The sequence below is a fragment of the Lutra lutra genome, chromosome 1, assembly GCF_902655055.1.
Source record: "Lutra lutra chromosome 1, mLutLut1.2, whole genome shotgun sequence".
Taxonomy (NCBI): Eukaryota; Metazoa; Chordata; class Mammalia; order Carnivora; family Mustelidae; genus Lutra; species Lutra lutra.
The window spans coordinates 69,944,682-69,964,180 of NC_062278.1; the positions used below are offsets into that span (position 1 = coordinate 69,944,682).

Here is a 19,499-nt window from a genome sequence, read left to right on the forward strand (position 1 = left end):
GTGCCTGGGTGGCTCAGTTGGTAAAGCATCTGCCTTCAGTTCATGATCCTGGAATCCCCGGATGGAGTCCAAAGTTAAGCTCCCTGCTCTGTGGGGAGTCTGCTTCTCCCTCTCCTTCTGCCCCCTCTACTTGTTCTCTCTCAAATAAATAAATAAATCTAAAAAAAAAAAAAAAGGCAGTTTATTTCTTAACAACATATATTATTTTACATATTATTAACAATAAAGTAGTAGTTAATACCAGTTGCTCCAAGAACATAAACTTATGCTGTACTTTGGAACTGAATAAACAATCACAGGTAATACCAAATGCACTAATTTTAGATTATTTGCATATTCTTTGAAGTAATTTCATTTCACATATATGGGGTCCAACCAAGGTACATTTGGCACAGTAAGTTTTCATCAGTAGCTTCTTGTATTAGGTAATGCACATGTCCTTCGATAGATAATGGCAGCCCTGTCACTCTGTTTCGGGTCTTGATTACACCTTGCAGTCGCTGCTCGATGTCAAGAACATGGGTCTTGGCCTAATAAGAAGAAATTGAAAATCATAAGTGCTAAGAACCTAATAACACCTGAATGCTGATAATTTGAAATTACTACTTTTTGGGTGTTTGACAAATGTTTATGTCATTTTGTGAATCATTACCCCTTTTTAGGAGCAAAACAGGCAAAAGAGAGAAGAAATGAAACAAATGCAACTTGAGATACTGATTTTGAGGCTTGCAATGTTGATTTAGCATCAACTGCATGGACATTTTTCTGGACTATGTGAAATACCTGGGAATCTCTTCAACACTACAATTCTAGAAAAATAATAATTTAAAAAATTTACCCCAAAATGTTAGGACTAAAACATCTGAATGAATATTCTAGTAATAGCAACAATACTCTAAATGCCTAATATTTAGATTATGTTACTAAGTGCAAATAGAGTTCTAAGCTACCTGGAATGGTACACATTTCTCTCAATAAGAAAGCTTATCAAAATGCAAAAATAAGAATGTTATTAGAAAAACAATCCTCAATCTATTCTCACTTAATAAAAATGATTATCTGCAAACTTTGAGACTTCAACCAATGTTAGTAAGGAGTAAATTGCCATATATTAAAGTTGATACCTGCTGCTTTCTAAGTTCAGGCAATCTATTCGCAAGCTTTTCCCACTGTATCTCATAATTCTAAATCGTCTGAAGTTAAACAAATGTGTCTTGAACTTTATTACACAAATTATAATAATGTTAACATTAGTAATGACAATAAAGAAAACTTATTGGCACCTTCATACTAAAGAACTACATTTCAGGGGTACCTGGGTGGTGCCATTGGTTAAGCGTCCAACTACTGATTTTGGCTCAGGCCATGATCTCAAGGTTGTGAGGTCTGAGTCGCATTTCAGGCTCAGTGCTGGGCATGGAGCTTGCTTAAGATTCTCTGTCTCCCTCTTCCCCTGCCCCTTCCCCTCCCTTTCTCTCTTAAAAAAAAAAAAAAGTAATAATAATAAAATAAAGAACTAGGTTTTCAGAGTATTCAATGGCCAATCACTGACAGTATTTTGAGTCAATTCTCATTGATAGAGACATACTGTGTCACCTCATATCAAGCTACACCTTCTACTAACCTTTTCATTGACAACCTCCCCAGTTTCATTCAGTGGTGCTTTGGAATGTCCTTTCACTGGTTTACTCCATTCCACAAGAGGATCATGTAGAAAAGTTTTTAAGACACTAAAATGTAAGTAAATATAATACAAAGTTATCTTTGTAAAAAGAATTGTCACTACTAGTCAACATTTAGGTGAAAAATAAGGATGAGAAGCTAATGGTAATATTCTTATAATACACATTAGTACTGCATCATTAAGATGTGAACTTACTGTTTTAGACTGAGGGGTTGAAAGGAAAGTGAGGAAAGGGGAAGATAGAGGGGGATCTGAGGTGCTCTTGGAGAGTAGAGCAAGGTGAGTTCTGTGTGCCATTTCTAAATGCATACAGTACACTTCATATAAACTACCTATGGAAAAACCCACTCAGATTTCTTGTAGGCACCTCAAATTCAGTATTTCCAAAACAAAACTCATTACCCTTTCCCAAACTATTTCACCAGTATTCCCCAAATCAGTAAAGAACAACGTTATTCACTCATTTGTCCTAAACAAAAGTCTAGGAATCATCCTTGGCTCTCCTTATAACACTCAATTCTACCTACTAAATCCCTTTAGAATCTATTTACCTTCATTTCTACTGTCACTACCTCATCCAATGCACCATCGTTTTTTTCTGAGTTACTCAAATAGTCCACTAACTAGTTTTCTGGATTCTAGCCCAGACTGCAATTGTAATTTTTCTATAGGGTAAAATCTGATGACTTCATTCTTTTTTTTTTTTTTTTTAATTTTCTTCTTACCCCAACCCCCAATGCTTCTGGTTGTTTTCAGGACTAGGTGTAAACATGTAAACCGGCCCCACGTGGACTTTTCATAATCTAGCCCTGCCCACCTGTGTGATCATCACAGCGCCTTCTACGTGAAGTGTATGCTCTAGAAAACAGAATTACATTTTTTAGGCAGTCCATGCTTTCACTTGTCTTGATATTTCTATCAGAACACTCGCTTCCCCTTTGTGTAGTCAATTCCATTTATCATTAAGGTTTTAGCTACTTCCTCCAGAAATTATTTCCCGACTTCCCCAGATTGGAAGGGGTTCTTAGTGTTTCACAAGATGCTGTACATAACATTCCTTTGCTCTGTGGGGAGTCTGCTTCTCCCTTTCCCTCTGCCCCCTCTACTTGTGCTCTCTCAAATAAATAAATCTTAAAAAAAAAAAAGACAGCTTATTTCTTAACAAAAACATTATTTTAAATATTATTAACAATAAGGTAGTTAATACCAGTTGCTCCAAGAACATAAACATAATATTCCCATGACTTATTTCATAGCTGAAAGTTTGTACCTTCATCCATTTTGCCCATCCCCCACCCCCAACTGATGGCCACCACCAGTCTGTTTTCTGTATCTATAAGCTCAGGTTTTATTTTTTTTTATTTGCTTTTATTTTAATTCCAGTTACTTAACATAGTGTTATATTAGTTTCAGGTGTACAGTATAGTGACTCAACAGTTCCACACATCACCCTGTGCACATCATGACAAGTATACTCCTTAATTCCCATCACCTATTTCACCCATCCCCCCACTCTCCCCTTTGGTAACCATCAGACTGCTCTCTATAATAAGAGTCTGTTTCTTGCTTTGTCTCTCTCTCTCTCTCTTATTTTTTTCCCTGTCTGATTTGTTTCTTAAATTCTACATATGAGTAAAGTCATGGTATTTTTCTTTCTCTGATTGACTTACTTCACTCAGCATTATACTCTCTAGCTCCAACCATGTCATTGCAAATGGCAAAATTTCATTTTTATGGCTAAATAATATTCTATTGTATACATATACCACATCTTCTTTATCCATTCGTCAATTGATGGACACCTGGACTTATTCCATATCTTGGCTATTGTAAATAATGCTGCTATAAAATCAGAATGCATGTATCCCTTTGGATTAGTAGTTTTTTTTATCCTTTTGGTAAATACCCAGTAATTCGATTGCCAGATCGTAAGGTAGTTCTATTTTTTTAAGACTCCACATATAAGTGATCTCACATATTGGTCTTTCTCTGTATGACTTATTTCATTTAAGCATAAATGCCCTCAAGGTCTATCTATGTTGTTGCAAGTGGCAAAATTTCCTTCTTTTTTATGGCTGAATAGTATTCCTGTGTGTGTGTGTGTCTGTGTGTGTGTGTGTGTGTGTGTACACCACAGTTTTTTTTACCCATTCATCCATCAATGGACACTCAGGTTGCTTCTTGGCTATTGTAAACAATGCTGCAATGAACTGTAAGTTATACCTTAATAAAGCTATTATTTAGGGCGCCAGGGTGGCTCAGTTGTTAAGCATCTGCCTCTGGCTCAGGCCATGATCCCAGGGTCCTTGGAATGAGCCCCACCTGCATCAGGCTCCCTGCTCCCTGGGAAGCCTGCTTCTCCCACTCCCACTCCCCCTACTTGTGTTCCCTCTCTCACTGTCTCTCTGTCAAATAAATAAATAAAATCTTAAAAAAAAAAAAAAGCTATTATTTAAAAAAATCTACTTCAACCAATGTAAAGTGGCTTCTAGTATAAAAAAACAATATTTAGGAACCAATAATTACATTCAAGATTACTGTTAAACTGTTTACAAAACACACATAATTACCTCATTAAAGGCTCTCTCTGATCTCGCATCAGCCTCATTGTAACTTCACAAGCCCTTCGAAAAAGACCTTCTGTTCCCATAGGACCCATTCCATTAACCATATTATGAGTCAGTCGAAATGGAACAATTTCTGGAACCTCAAAGGTTTCTCCCTTAAAACAATGCATTTTATTAAAAAGTAACAATGTTAAAAATTTAAACCTTTATGCAAAAAAGTTAGAACTTCATGTCTAGATGCTAAGCAAAGTGCAAAGTACTGCCAAAATATTTATATTTTTAATGATATTAAAGGCCTCTGTCACGAAGGAGCCATGTAACTCTATCTTTGATCTAGAGGATGGATGATCACCTGTCACTGAATTAGTATAGTGAATATTACTATAGAGAAATTTTTATTTCTTTCAATATTTAGTATCATATTAACTTCCTTATAGTTCTTCTTAAATAATATAAAATAAAACCAAATATCCTTATATTTTTCTTTTTAAGACTTTCACTTTAAAGCAGGAAAGGAAGAGAAACAGCCAAATGTTAGATGTTCATATCCCTCAGACAGAATATATAACATACATACAGTATAATGAAGTCCAGTTCATTTACTTTCTGCCATTCTCAACCTGCCTCCCATAAGGCCTTTTTATCCCCAAACTTACTGAGTTTCTCTAAATTCCTTTCTTGTATGTTTTAACATATACTAGTGGTTTAACTCTAATTTGATCTCATGTGTATCTATGACCTTTCTTGGTTTCCTGTGACAGCAGAAGGCAATCCATAGAAAATGGGGATGAAGAAAATTGGGGGTTAACCTACCAGTCTGTCTTCTAGAATCATTAACATTGGAAAATTAGAAGGGGCTTTAGGGAGAGTCCAACCACCTTAATTTATTCCCAGGCCCCACTCTGGATCTACAGAATCTCCTCGGATGTCTGCTAGATATCTGCATATTTTGCTTAAATTCTTGGATGATTCTGATAACGCTGCCGGGTTTGAAAACCCTCACATTAAACTTTTACGTATCTCTAAAACCAAGTCTCAGTAAAATGACCTGATCTGTCCATGTTCACATAAGTAAGAACTGCGTCAGAACTTGAACCTTTGGATTTTAAGTTCAGTGCTGATTTTACTGTATCACTATTCTGAGTTCTCTTCATCTTAAGTTGCTTTACTGAGGACTCAGGGATTCACCAATCAAAACCAGTCAACAAACTCTTAGTGTGACTCAACTGTGACTATAACTGCCACCAATGGGTATGTCTAAGAAAAACAGTTGTTGAACAAAGGAAATTGGGAGAAAACATACAATTACTAGAGTAAGTCACATCACCTACCTTATTGAAGAGACAGTTGAAATCTACATGTACACATTCACCAGTCAGAGAATCAAAGAGAATGTTTTCACCATGACGGTCTCCAAGCCCCAGGATATAACCAACCATTGACATAACTGCAGTGGAACGGCAGTATGCTGATCTGCTACTGTACCTAAAGAAAAGCACAAGGCTTATCAAACAGCTTTATGCCACATGAGGCAACATAAATCTAACATATTTTTTTAAACATTAACCATAATAATGTATTATCTTCTTGGTAACTTACCATGATGTAGGATCAGGGAATGTCCTCAGAAACCACTCATGAAAAACTGGAGGATGCCTGGGTAGGAGAAATTCTCGGAACACTTTGAGTTTTTCAGACAAAGCTGCAGCTTTTGGTAGCATACACTGGCGAAGTTCTTTTCCTGTCATATAAACTCCTGCAACGTAGAGTGGTTTCCATTAATCACAAGCCAAAGAAGAAAATAGGCAACTTTTAAAAAAAAATCTATTTTTATTCAAATTGTTAAACAAAAAAGCAAGAACAAACAGAAAAATTGCAATTATGCATAGGTAAACTTATTATAATAAAATAACACATTATGTTTCCCTGTACTTATCTGAAGTGAAGCTACTTGTTGATGAAAATGTCAACTAAAACTAATGTTGTAGAATCAACTAATTCCAGAAAATATCACTCAGAATAAATCCAACGTAAAGAGTACCCTTGGAATTATAAAAATGCTGCAGCTCTCACTAAAATTATAGTGATTTCTCTGTTCCTCAGCATGTAGTATAGATCCACACAGAATCATTATTAAAAAACGTATAATGGTGCTCTGAAATAATTTACTCTGTATGAATGCTAGCCCATAAGCTTCATTGTATACCTGGTTCTTGAGCTAATCTTGTACAATGGAAATCAACTGGAGAAACAGAACTTTTTCTTCTGATACACTGGTTAGCCTGTATAATGACTCCAGTCTATTAAGTGCCTTTTAGGCCCACCTTGGTTTGGTACTTTTTATACCCGAATCATGGCCAAAAGTTTTATGGACAAGTTTGAGATTTGAGGGTTTTTTTGTTGTTTTTGTTTTTATTTTTTTTAAAAAGATTTATTTATTTGATAGAGAGATAGAGAGAGCAAAAGTAGGCAGAGCGGCAGGCAGAGGGAGAGGGAGAAGCAGGCTCTCACTGAGCAGGGAGTCCGATGTGGGGCTCGATCCCAGGACCTGAGTCGAAGACAGCCACTTAACCAACTGAGCCACCCCGCTGCCCCAAGATTTGAGGTTTTTAGATTCAAATGTTACAGTTCCTGTGTGTTTATGATCTAAAAAAAATTTTTTTACTATTTTTAAAAATCCAAAAGCAATAATTAAATCACACATAATATTTTAGCTTTCTAATAAAATATCAATAGCAAGTTCCTTGCAATAAGAGTCCAATCTTTGAGTTTCAGCTCTGCAACTTATCAGCTTTGTGAACTTGGTATGTTACTTAACCTCTGGCACTGTATAAAAAATAGAGATACTCAGACTTATTAACAATAGTATATAACATACTTAGCACAATAATACAGTAATTTATCAGTATCACTTACTGTTATGGGTTAAACTGTACCCTCAAAAAAATGTGTTTAAGACCTAACCCCTAGGACCTGTGAATGTGACCTTGAAAGAGAGGGTCGTTGCCCATGTAATCAGGTTAAGATGAAGTCATTAGGGTGGGCCCTTATTATGACTAATATATAAAATGTTATATAGGAAGAGAAAACAGAGACATACAGACTTAGAACACTATGTGATGACAAGAGAGAGAGTGAAATGATCCATCTATAAAACTAAGGCACATCAAAGATTACTGGAGACAGCAGAAGCTGACAGAAAGGCCTGGAAGAGATTCTCCCCTAGAGCTATCAGAGATCTGGCCTTACTGACACCAAGATTTTGGATTCATAGCCTACCAAACTGTGAGAAAATACATTTCTTTTGTTTGTAGGACTTTGTTACAGCAGCCCTAGGGAAATGAATACACTTATTTTCTACCTTATTCTGATAACTTCATCTATTTATTTATAATGTACTGCATCATATGCAATAAAAATTTTATTTCAAAATAGTGCTAGACATACAAAAAATTGCATAGTGATACAAAGAATACCCATATATTCTTCACCCAGCTATTTTTAATGTTCATGTCTTTTATAATAATAGCACAATTACCTAAATTAGGAAATTGATAGTTATAATGTTATTGACTAAGCTTCAGATCTTATTCAAATTTCACCAACTGTCCCACTACTGTCTTTTTTTCTGGACCAGGACCAACTCAGGACCCCATATTACATTCAGCTGTCATATCTCCTTAATGTCCTCAAATCTGGGAAATTTCTTTCTTTGTCTTTCATTACCTTGACATTTTTAAAGAGTTCTAATGACTTTTATTTTTGTTTCTCCACTGTAAAGTTACTATTTTTTTCCCTTTATAATAAATATGCTGTGGGGAGATACTCTGAGACCAAACAAATAACCTGTTTCTCATCACACTTTTGCTCATTCATTTTAGGATCCATTGATATTCATTGCCTGCAACAATTATTACTGTGGTACTTGCTAATTGGTTATTTTCTATTTCCATCATTTCCTCTACATTTATTCACTGTAATTCTATTGTAAGGAAGAACTATTCCTACTTCCCTACTTAATTATTTATTTATATCAGTGTGGATTCATGTCTATTTATTTAAAAGATTTATTTATTTATTTATTTGACAGACAGAGATCACAAGCAGGCAGAGAGGCAGGCAGAGAGAGAGGAAGGGAAGCAGGCTCCCTGCTAAGCAGAGAGCCCGATGCGGGGCTTGATCCCAGGACCCAGAGATCATGACCTGAGCCGAAGGCAGAGGCTTTAACCCACTGAGCCACCCAGGTGCCCCAGCATGTTTATTTATTTTATTCCATAAGTTAATCTAATACTATATCGTCATTTATTTTGTTGCCCAAATTATCCCAAATTTGTCCAGGTGGAGACTCTAATTCCAATCTAATACTTGTGGCTCTATTCTAGCCTTCCCTTTCCTTTTCTTTCTCTCACAGTGAAAAAGCTAGCTCTCATTATCCATAACATATTTATTTGCTAAAGTTGAGTATACACATAAAGTAGTTTCAGAATCACTAACCCACACCTTTGTGAAGGAACAAATTTTAGTATACATTCTTATAAACTACATCAAATTCATACATTCTTATAAGCTACATCAAATTCTTTTGGGATAATGATATAATTAGGATAAGAAAGGGAATAAAACACTAGGAAGAAAAACATGTAAGTACTACTGTATATTGAACCTCATTTGACCTAGAAATTCTACTATGGCTCATACAAGAAAAGGTATAATAACATCTTAATAATTATGCATATTGTCAGATTTTATAATCATATATTTATATCTTAAGAATTAATTTTAGTACCCTTTTCCTTATATAGTTTGGTCAGAATAGGTCTCAAGCCAGCAGTGTTGTTAACCCATTCAATAATCCCACATTCATCATTCAGGGGAATAACTGCATACGTTCGAATATGAAGCTCTCTTCTACGAGATTCTGCATCTTTTCTTAAGCACTATTAAAAAAAACACATAAACATAAACTTAAAAATTCAGAATTTCCAAATGTCATGTCAAATATATCTTAAGATTATTCATTTCATAGCAAAAGAAACTCAGTTAAAGTTTACTATGTGGTATAGATGAGTAATTCTTCAGAATGATAGGAAAGGAAGCTACTGGGATAGTATCTATAGTCTTTTCCAAATCATTAAAGATGTGTCAGGCAAGTCGCTCTTTTTGATTATTCATGGTTAATGTGACAACAATATTGTGTTCAAAATATTATACTTGTATATTTAACAAGAACAAAATGTTCTTTTTTTATTGCTTTATAGATATTACAGAAATATTAAGTCCTTGGGCACAAAGACTGCTGTTTAATTTTGATTTAAACAAGAAGTATGAGTTTTCTAATAACCTCAAAATGTCATTTTATTCTTGCAATTTAATATTATGGCTTCATTTGAAAAACTGTCTCCTAGTAGAAGAAACCTTTTTACATCTCATCGGATTAATCCTGAATTATTCTAGGTAAAGATGAACAATATTTTGTATAATTCTGAAACTGTATGAAATAAATAAACTAAGCACACAAATATAATTGCAACCTATTCAACTAAAAAGCACAATCACTAACCAAAAACATATTTTTAAACTTCAGGAATAAACAGACTATATAAATGTCAGCCAAACAGTACAGTATTAGAATGACATGTAAAGAGATATTTGCAAACAGCATTTTCAGATAAAGGGCTAGTAGCCATAATCTATTAAAAACTTATCAAACTCAACACCCAAAAAACAAATAATCCAAACAAGAAATGGGCAGAAGACATGAACAGGCATTTCTGCAAAGAAGACATCCAAATGGCCAACAGACACATGAAAAGTGCCCAACATCACTTGGCATCAGGGAAATACAAATCCAAACCACAGTGAGATACCACGTCACACTGGTCAGAATGGCTCAAACTGTAAGTCAGGAAATGACAGGTGTTGGCGAGGATGTGGAGAAAGGGGAACACTCCTAAATGGTTGGTGGGAATGCAAGGTGGTGTAGCCACTGTGGAAAACAGTATGGAGGTTCCTCAAAAAGTTGAAAACAGAGCTACCCTACGACACAGGAATCGCACTACTGGGTATTTACCCTAAAGATACAAATGTAGTGATCCAAAGGGGCATGTGCACCCAAATGTTTACAGCAGCAATGTCCACAATAGCCAAACTATGGAAAGAACCTCGATGTCCATCAACAGATGAATGGATAAAGAAGATGTGGTATACATATACAATGGAATACTATGCAGCCATCAAAAGAAATGAAATCTTGCCATTTGCAATGATGTGGATGGAACTAGAGGGTATTATGCTGAGAGAAATAAGTCAATCAGAGAAAGACAATTATCATATGATCTCCTCATATGAGGAATTTGAGAGGTAATGTGGGGGGGTTTGGAGGGTAGGGAAGGAAAAAATGAAACAAGATAGGATCAGGAGGGAGACAAACCATGTTGAGGGTTAATCTCACAAAACAAACTGAGGGTTGCTGGAGGGAGGGGGTTATGGAGAAGGTGGTTGGGTTATGGACATTGGGGAGGGTATGTGAAATGGTGAATTCTGTGAAGTATGTAAGCCTGACGATTCACAGACCTGTATCCCTGGGTCAAATAATATATTATATGTTAATTAAAAATATATACAAAAAAAGGAAAAAAGAATGACATGTAAAGATCAGTTTGTGGTCCCCTAGACCAATACAGACTGTAGTTTTTCATAATCAGGCTATAGTATTTTACCATAGCAATGTGATGGAATAGTAATGAAATAATCAGTGACAAAGCTGATTAAGATAAATCTATAGGCCGCCTGGGTGGCTCAGTGGGTTAAGCCGCTGCCTTCGGCTCAGGTCATGATCTCAGGGTCCTGGGATCGAGTCCCGCATCGGGCTCTCTGCTCAGCAGGGAGCCTGCTTCCCTTCCTTTCTCTCTGCCTGCCTCTCTGCCTACTTGTGATCTCTGTCTGTCAAATAAATAAATAAAATCTTTAAAAAAAAAAAAAAAAAAGATAAATCTATAAACTAAAGCCAGGCCAGTTGATGCCCCTAACCAGAAAAACACTTAAGGGAGATTCGGATGAACAAACTAATGGTCAGTGAATTAGGTTACCAATTTACTAAGCATTTTAAATAAAAAATAACCCTTCTTAGTGCCTTTGAAATGGGTTTTTAACGTGATATTAATTTTTAAATTATTTTTGGTTACACTAAGTACAAACCAGTTATTCTTTTCTAAAAATTAAGTTATCTGTTGCTGCATTTTTTTATGTTGAAAGTCCGTAACTTTTCCTGCTAAAAAAAGAGGTGCCGGTGAAATATGGGGAGAGGATAGAGAGGAGGGACAAGAAGTTTATTTAAAAAATAATTAAATTTCGGGCGCCTGGGTAGCTCAGCAGGTTGAGCCGCTGCCTTCGGCTCAAGTCATGATCTCAGGGCCCTGGGATCGAGTCCCGCATCGGGCTCTCTGCTCAGCAGGGAGCCTGCTTCCCTCTCTCTCTCTGCCTGCCTCTCTGTCTACTTGTGGTCTCTGTCAAATAAATAAATAAAATCTTTTAAAAATAATAATAAATAATTAAATTTCATCTTTCTATTGTATGGTTTAATTTTCACCAATGGAAAAAATAGCTGCTATGCATTTACAAATACCTGGCCACAGAATAATCAAAATACCTAAGGTCATCCATAAAATTAATAAAATTTCTCATATTATCTCTGAGACAGAAATCAAGCACTTACCAAATGAACCGAAAAAAATACTAATGATCACCTTTAAGTGGTGTGTTGATAAAAAGAAAACCTGGGGCAGCTGTGTGGCTCAGCTGGTTAAGCATCCAACTCTTGATTTCAGCTCAGGTCATAAGCTCAAGGTTGTGAGATCAAGCCCTGAATCAGGATTGTGTTCAGCAGGGAGTGTGCCTGAGATTCTCTCTCTCCCTCTCCCTCTGCCCCTCTCCACCCCTGCATACTCTCTCTCTAAAATAAATAAATCATTTAAAACCAAAACAAAACGAAAAAACCCCAAACCCCAAAATAGAACCCAATATCTTTTGTCTAACACTAAAACAAACACATCTGATAGAGCCTATTACAGATAATTTAAATATTAAATAGAAAATATTTCCCCTAACATGTGCTACATGTTTTTCTCAATATAATAAAAGTAATGTTATTTTTTTTTGAGAATTGCTAACACTGTTTTTATTTTTAAAAATTATTTTTATTAACATATAATGTATTATTTGCCCCAGGGGTACAGGTCTGTGAATCATCAGGCTTACACATTTCCCAGCACTCACCATAGCCCATATCCTCCTCAATGTCCATAATCCAATCACCCTGTCCCTACTCCCCACCACCCCCCAGCAACCTCAGAGTAATGTTATCTTTTTAAAGTAAAAAATTACATGAAACCAGCAATTCTATTTCTGGATAAATACTCAAAACTGAAGAAGGGATTCAAAGAGCTATTTATTATTCACAATAGCAAAAAGTGGAAGGACCCCAAGTGTCCACTGATAGATGAATGAATAAACAAAATGCAGTATCTACATACAGTGGTATATTATTCAGCCTTACTCAGGAAAAAAATTCTGACACATAATATAACATTCATGAACAAGGCAATGCTAAGTGAAATAAGCCAGTAAAAAGGCATAAAAAATGTATGATGCGACTTCTACAAGGTATCTAGAGTAGTCAAACTAATGAGAGAGAAAGTAGAACAGTGGTTACCAGAGGCTGAGGAGGAAGGGAATGAGAAGCTATTGTTTACTGACTAGGGAGTTTCAGTTTGGGAAGATGAAAAATGTTCTGCAGAGGGATGGTGGTGATAGTTGTACAAAAATGTGTATGTACTTAATGTCACTGAACTGAACTCAACTGGTTAAAATGTAAGTTTTATCCCAATAAAACAATTAAAACAAAAAAGGCAGTACATTTCATTCTCTTTTTAACAATGATCTATTTGCATTATGAAAAGCTCTTATCACATGATAGTAGAGTAATTCTAAAATTAAAGCAAACTATCTCCAAACCTTATTAATCAAGGAATTGAATTCCATTAGTCTACAATCCTTTCTCAGGTCATCTTTTGGCTTACACATCATGATGTAGAACTTTCCATCTGATCCTTTCAAAGAGATCTTCTTTGGTTTCTGAAGAGAAGCAAGAATTTCCACCTAAAAGATAATGAGTTATATATAAGTTAAGGTCAAGATTCTTTGTTTAAAATTTTTATATTTAAATATTGTGTTACCTAACAAAAAGAATATAATAACCTATACTGTGTAGTAAGTTTATTATTTTAATAATTTCTTTTATCATAATCACTGATGGTCTATGAAAAGAATGTCCATGAATAGAGACCCACTGTCACCCATTAGGAATGGTTATAAAGTAAAAGGATTACTTAATTAGCAATATAAGTACTTACACATCCAAATTTAGGCAGCCTCTTCAGGACAGCCACAATATTTAAAAGATTTTTTTTTTTTTAAACATTTATTTGAGAGAGAGCGAGCATATGGGAGCATGAGTGAGCAGCAAGGAGGGGCAAAGAGAAGGGGAGGAGCTGACTCCCCACTGAGCAGGAGCCTGATAAAGGTCTGGATCCCAGGACCACAGGATCATGACCTGAGCCAAAGGAAGCCCCTCAACTGACTGAACCACCCAGGCGCCCCTAAAAGATTTTTGGAACCTGTCTTGAGAGCTGGAGACACTGTTTTTAAATGTCTTTAATGGTAAGAAATGGTTAACAATTTAATGTAACTCGATTTTTGAAAAAAGAATCTCTTTCAGCAGTGCGTGGGTGGCTCAGTGGGTTAAGCCTTTGCCTTCAGCTCAGTTCATGATCTCAGGGTCCTAGGATGAAGCCCCACATCTGGCTCTCTGCTCTGCAGGGAGCCTGCTTCCTCCTCTCTCTCTGCCTACTTGTGACCTCTCTATGTGTGTCAAATAAATAAATAAAATCTTAAAAAGAAGAAAAAAAAAAGAAAAAAGAAACTCTTCCACAATCAAGTCCACCTAATGAGGTGAGTTAATAAACTGAATACTATTAAGTTAAAAATAAAGCATGATTGTAAGTAAGAATTATTTCATTATGTGGTTTAGTACCTGGCTCTGAAGCAATTAAACAAACGTTTTGATACACAGAATTACTGGAACAGTTTTCAAAAGTATTTACTTAGAAATGCTCTAGTACCACTTCTTTAAAATAGTCACATATTCATAGTCACATGTTATACTTAAAAAAAAATCAAGCTCTTCTTAGCTGAATTTTACTTCCTCCTGAAGTATAAACAAAATATTTTGTTCTCCATTTTCAGGATGAAAGAAAGCATGGAAAAATCAAATTGTGGGAAAAGAGAAATCATACTAAAACAATATAAGCATCTAAAAAAATCAAAATACTCAGTTTAACATGGGTTTGTTATTTTTTTAAAAGACACTGTCCTAGTACAATCTTGCTAGTACAAGATTAAAAGGAGAATAAGCATGAACACTGTGTATCTTACAATACACTGGGGAAGATAAGTGTATATAGTTGAAAAGTTGACAGTACAAAGGTAGTAACTGATTAGAAACAGACACATAATGTTAGCAATATGTACCAGAGAAGCTTAGGAGAGAAAAGGTGATCACTGGAAGACACAGAAAGCTAAAAATGGTGAAAGAACCATCTTTCTATTATGCTATTTAAGATGCATGGCTCTCATTCATCATAATACACACTGGAAAAGTATCAATCTTCTCCATATGGATATTTTTATAGGTCACAGATATTGAGAACATGGGATTTTTAACATTCAATTTTATCCCATCAGTGTAAGAGAGTTTTACTTTTCTGTATTTCTAGTAGTTTTTTTCTTTACAAATAAAATGCACTTAGGGGGCACCTTTGTGACTCAGTTGGTTAAACGACTGCCTTCAGCTCAGGTTATGATCATGGAGTCCCAGGATGGAGTCCTGCATCAGACTCCCTGCTCATTGGGGAGCCTGGTTCTCCCTCTGACCCTCTCATGCTCTCTCTCTCTCTCAAATAAATAAATAAGATCTCTAAAAAGAAAAAAAAAAGTGCACTTAGTCTCTGAGAAAAACACTTTAAAAAAAACCCCAATTTGAAGTTTTTAACTAAATTTAAAAATCATAGTTACAGTTATGTAATATTGAAGTTTACCATATCATCAAAGCTTGCGATATAGGCCCAGTGCCCAGGAAATGGCTCATGGTTAGCATGGGCACCCGGAATTGATGGAAGAGTAGGTATCATGACTGACTGTAAAGGAATGAGGATTTCACTAAATGTTGGTTCTTCTACCAGCTTTTTAAGCATTTTAAAATGAGTGCTCATGCTTAATGTGGAACTACTTCCATCCACCTGGGGAAAGAAAATAATACATTTTAATTTTCATGGGTTTACCTTGAATTACAGAACACTTATTCTCAACCAAAACAAAATTTTTACTTTTACAATATTTTAGTTACAATGGTTAAGCAGTCAGCAGTTTTCTAAGAGTTTGTTATATATCTCATTTACCCTCTTCACTCTTTTGCCTTATCGATAATAGTACCTATACCAGTGGACTGTTTAATGACTAATGGAGACAATAAAGGCCTACAATCTATTTATCAGACATTCCAAAATCCAAAGAGCTGTGGAGATCAAACCTTTTTTTGTACCAAATCTCCTTAGGCAGCAAAATGAAACCTGAGCTTCTTACTTAGAGTAAAGATTAATACATTTCACTGCAGAAACAGTTACGTAACTGATTATGGGATACTCTATCAGAATACTCTCAGTAGGGACACTGAATATTGAGTACATATACTATTATATTACCTTGAAAAATCTGAAAAATTCTGAATTCCTAAATGCAGCCTAGCTGGCCACAAAAATTTCAGATAAAGAACTGAAAACTTGTACATGTAAAGCACTTAAAAAGTGCCAGGGTTTAATAAGTATTGGCTATTATCATAACATTTGTTACTCAAATAGGACTAAAATAGATAACAAAATCAGATTACTCTTTCAAGGTGTTTACTGATGAAGGGAAGGTAAAAAAGAGAATAGCCTGTATTTTCTCACCTATAAACAGCTAATAGACTGAATATTTGTAAAGTGAAATCTAGCTATTTAACTGTAAAGACTCTCTTTCCCCTTCCTCCTAACTATCCTTATTCCTTACTTTTACCTTTTCTATACATATGTTTAGGGTTTTTTCCCTTCTATTTCCTTGAGTAAAAGAGTGTTACCCCTGTAAGCATGTTGTTCATACTCTAGACACAAGTATACTGAAAAAAGTAGTTATTAAACTATATAATAACCATCTCCTTAGCTCCCTATAATACTATCAGCACCTCAATGCAGGACAGCATGTCTTCTTTATCTTTGTTTCACTTATCATTAATGCTGCCAAGAGGCAATGAAATAAATATGTACTGGCAGAATGAAATGAAATGAAATGAAAACCAAAACTCCAATCATCTTTCCTCTCATATATGTAGGTTAATGTAATAAATTCTGAAAATTTAAAGATACGACACAAAACAATAATAGAAATGACTTTGAGTATTTTACATATTTATATTTTTACAGCTTATTTCATACCCCTCTACTTAAATTATTTCTAATTAATATGGATAATTTACCCTCAGAATCTACACTAAGAAGAGCTTTAGAAATTTTAAAGACCATTTTATTAAGGTAAATTGCATATTTTTAAGTATACAATTTAATGAATTTTTATGTATGTGTATACCTACTTATGTTAGCGTTTTAACTTAATTAAATCGAATGAAAGAAAACCAGCTAAAATCATAGAGAAGTTTTTTATAATGATCCAACACTGGTGTGTAAGTGGGAAGATTTATGATCATACCGGTTTATTGCACAATTCCAGAAGCTTGTCTGTTAGGCGAGTTGCATCGCCAATAAATTTTTCTAAGGATTTTTTCATATGAATAGCTTTATTTAGGATTTCCTTGCATCTGTTCACACGCATGGGATAAGAAGACTGTCATAAAAGAATTAAATATAGTTTTATATGAGATTAAAAAAAAACAGAATTTTGATAGATACAATTTAAAAAGTATTCATGATGAGAATTTTTACTGATCAAATTTATACTGATCAAATTTCCTGGAAATCAATTTGGCAATGCTATCAACAACCACAAAAATGCTGTTATCCTATGACTTCATGAATTCTCTTCTAACACTCTATCTTGGTGGAATAATAAGAAATAAGAATAAATATATATGTATCTATATGTATTTATTACAAGAGCAAAACAATGGAAATACAGCAGTTAAATAAATTATAGAAAATAATTATAAGCTAACTACCATAGAATTTTATATAATTATTAAAATTTTGTCTTCAGAGAATATTTCATGCATAGGAACATGCTATGGTAAAAATGTTAGGTGAAAAATATCAAATTATATATCTCTATAATCCAAGCTTAGCATTAAAATATGCATAGAAAATACACAAACAAAAATATAGAAGAATATTAATAGTATTAGTGAATTTTAATTTTCCTTTTTATACCTGTGTATTTTCCAAGTTCTCTAAAATATTTATAATTAAATATATTTACCATCTTATAAATATCCATTAATAATGCAATAAAGTTTTTCTATTATTAATAGCTTAGATTCATAGCTTGGATAAAACACCTTGAAAAAATAGGCTACCATTTTATACCAAGCACTAACAGTTTATTTGACTTCATAGAGAAAAAACACACTGAATTCTTTGATCTTAACATTTTAGTCCTTTCATTTGATATGGTAAATATTTCTGAATTTTAACATGATACATAATGCTTTAATTTCTTGTTTTCAAATATTTAAAACTTGTGTTTTGCTACTAATCTAAGAAACACTGGAACTTGCATCTTCATATTAGCATTAAATAATCAATGCCATATAAAATGGAAAAAGACACTACTGTGATGACTATATTACCTTTGACACAGCTGTCATCATCCACATTGCTTGTTGAGGATAGGCTAGAAACACTTTAGCTATAATTTCCATCAAGACAACAAAAACTTCATCGTGAGAATGACAAATTCGGGAGATCAACTGTGAAAAAGCAGTCAAAAACTGATACGGTGCTAAGTGATTTGTGTGCTCTGTGATAACCTTGTTTATTTTAGCTAAATCATTTCTCATTTGTACACGATCAGAACGGCCAGCTGGAAAAAAGTCAAAGTTAAAAAAACAAGAAAAAAACAGTGTATCAGTTCATTTTACAGAAGAAAAATTTTGTTTTAAAAAAGGCTTTACAAGAGGTGCCTGGGTGGCTCAGGGGGTTAAGGCCTCTGCCTTTGGCTCAGGTCATGATCCCACGGTCCTGGGATTGAGCCCCGCATCAGGCTCTCTGCTCGGCAGGGAGCCTGCTTCTCCCTCTCTTTCTCTGCCTGCCTCTCTGCCTACTTGTGATCTCTGTCTGTCAAATAAATAAGTAAAATCTTAAAAAAAAAAAAAAAAGGCTTACAATATATGTTATTCCCACACCTAAAACTAGATCACTTGCCAATTTGTGAACATAGTTGTCTTTGTCTAAATAGGAAAACATATTCCGGGCCATTAAAAAACTCAAGGGCTATTAATTTTCACTAGAAACACAGAACAAGTCACACTCCCCTATAACTTTTAGGGTAAATTATTTGGCTTAAACTAGTATCTCTCAATATGTATTAGGTTCAGGAAGGAATGAGTAGATTCTCATTTGCAGCCTTGAACTGTAATAACTTATGTCTATGTGTTCAGTGTTTCTCCTCGTTGTTAATATTCTTGCTCACATTTATACTCAATTTAAATCATCAAACTCATTCCTAGCTTTTTTAAGTTAGACTGTCAAGACAAATGTGACTTTATACCAAAGTTAAAATTTTTCTTATTCCTTAAAACTTTAACATAAAAAAATTGTACCTTTTTCCCATTCATATGCTTTAGCACCAAAATCAAGCCATAGTGATAACATTCGTGGCATTGACTGATATATGAATTGGTTTCCATATTGGAGAGATCTGCAATTATATAGAAAAGATGCTATTAACATAGTGCTCTTTTTTGCATTATATGAATTAAAATGTAAAGACTTAAACTATCACTTGACAGATATAAACAGAAAATGTTTGCAGGATCAAATAATTATCCAAAAGTATCCTTGACATGGGGCACCTGGGTGGCTCAGTTGTTAAGTGTCTGCCTTTGGCTCAGGTCATGATCTCGGGGTCCTGGGATTGGCCCACCTTAG

The 19,499-nt window shown here is 34.7% G+C and overlaps 1 protein-coding gene across 3 annotated transcripts in view; it reads right to left on the reverse strand.

Moving 5' to 3' along the window:
* Positions 1-115: 115 nt before the first annotated feature.
* The window catches only part of ATR (ATR serine/threonine kinase), a 98,441-nt gene continuing 79,057 nt past the window's right edge, over positions 116-19,499 (reverse strand). Inside the window, exons 37-47 of one of the 3 annotated variants that reach the window (XM_047726812.1) lie at positions 19,172-19,269; positions 18,200-18,432; positions 17,107-17,241; positions 15,405-15,605; positions 13,264-13,407; positions 9,038-9,188; positions 5,851-6,007; positions 5,583-5,736; positions 4,255-4,406; positions 1,625-1,730; positions 116-530 (exon numbers count right to left, since the gene is read on the reverse strand). In XM_047726812.1, coding sequence (XP_047582768.1) covers positions 357-530; positions 1,625-1,730; positions 4,255-4,406; positions 5,583-5,736; positions 5,851-6,007; positions 9,038-9,188; positions 13,264-13,407; positions 15,405-15,605; positions 17,107-17,241; positions 18,200-18,432; positions 19,172-19,269 — 1,705 coding nt within the window. In that variant the 3' untranslated portion in view covers positions 116-356. Of the gene's footprint in view, positions 531-1,624; positions 1,731-4,254; positions 4,407-5,582; positions 5,737-5,850; positions 6,008-9,037; positions 9,189-13,263; positions 13,408-15,404; positions 15,606-17,106; positions 17,242-18,199; positions 18,433-19,171; positions 19,270-19,499 lie in introns of those variants that run through there. The other 2 variants (XM_047726822.1, XR_007126768.1) reach the window with 2 other exon arrangements.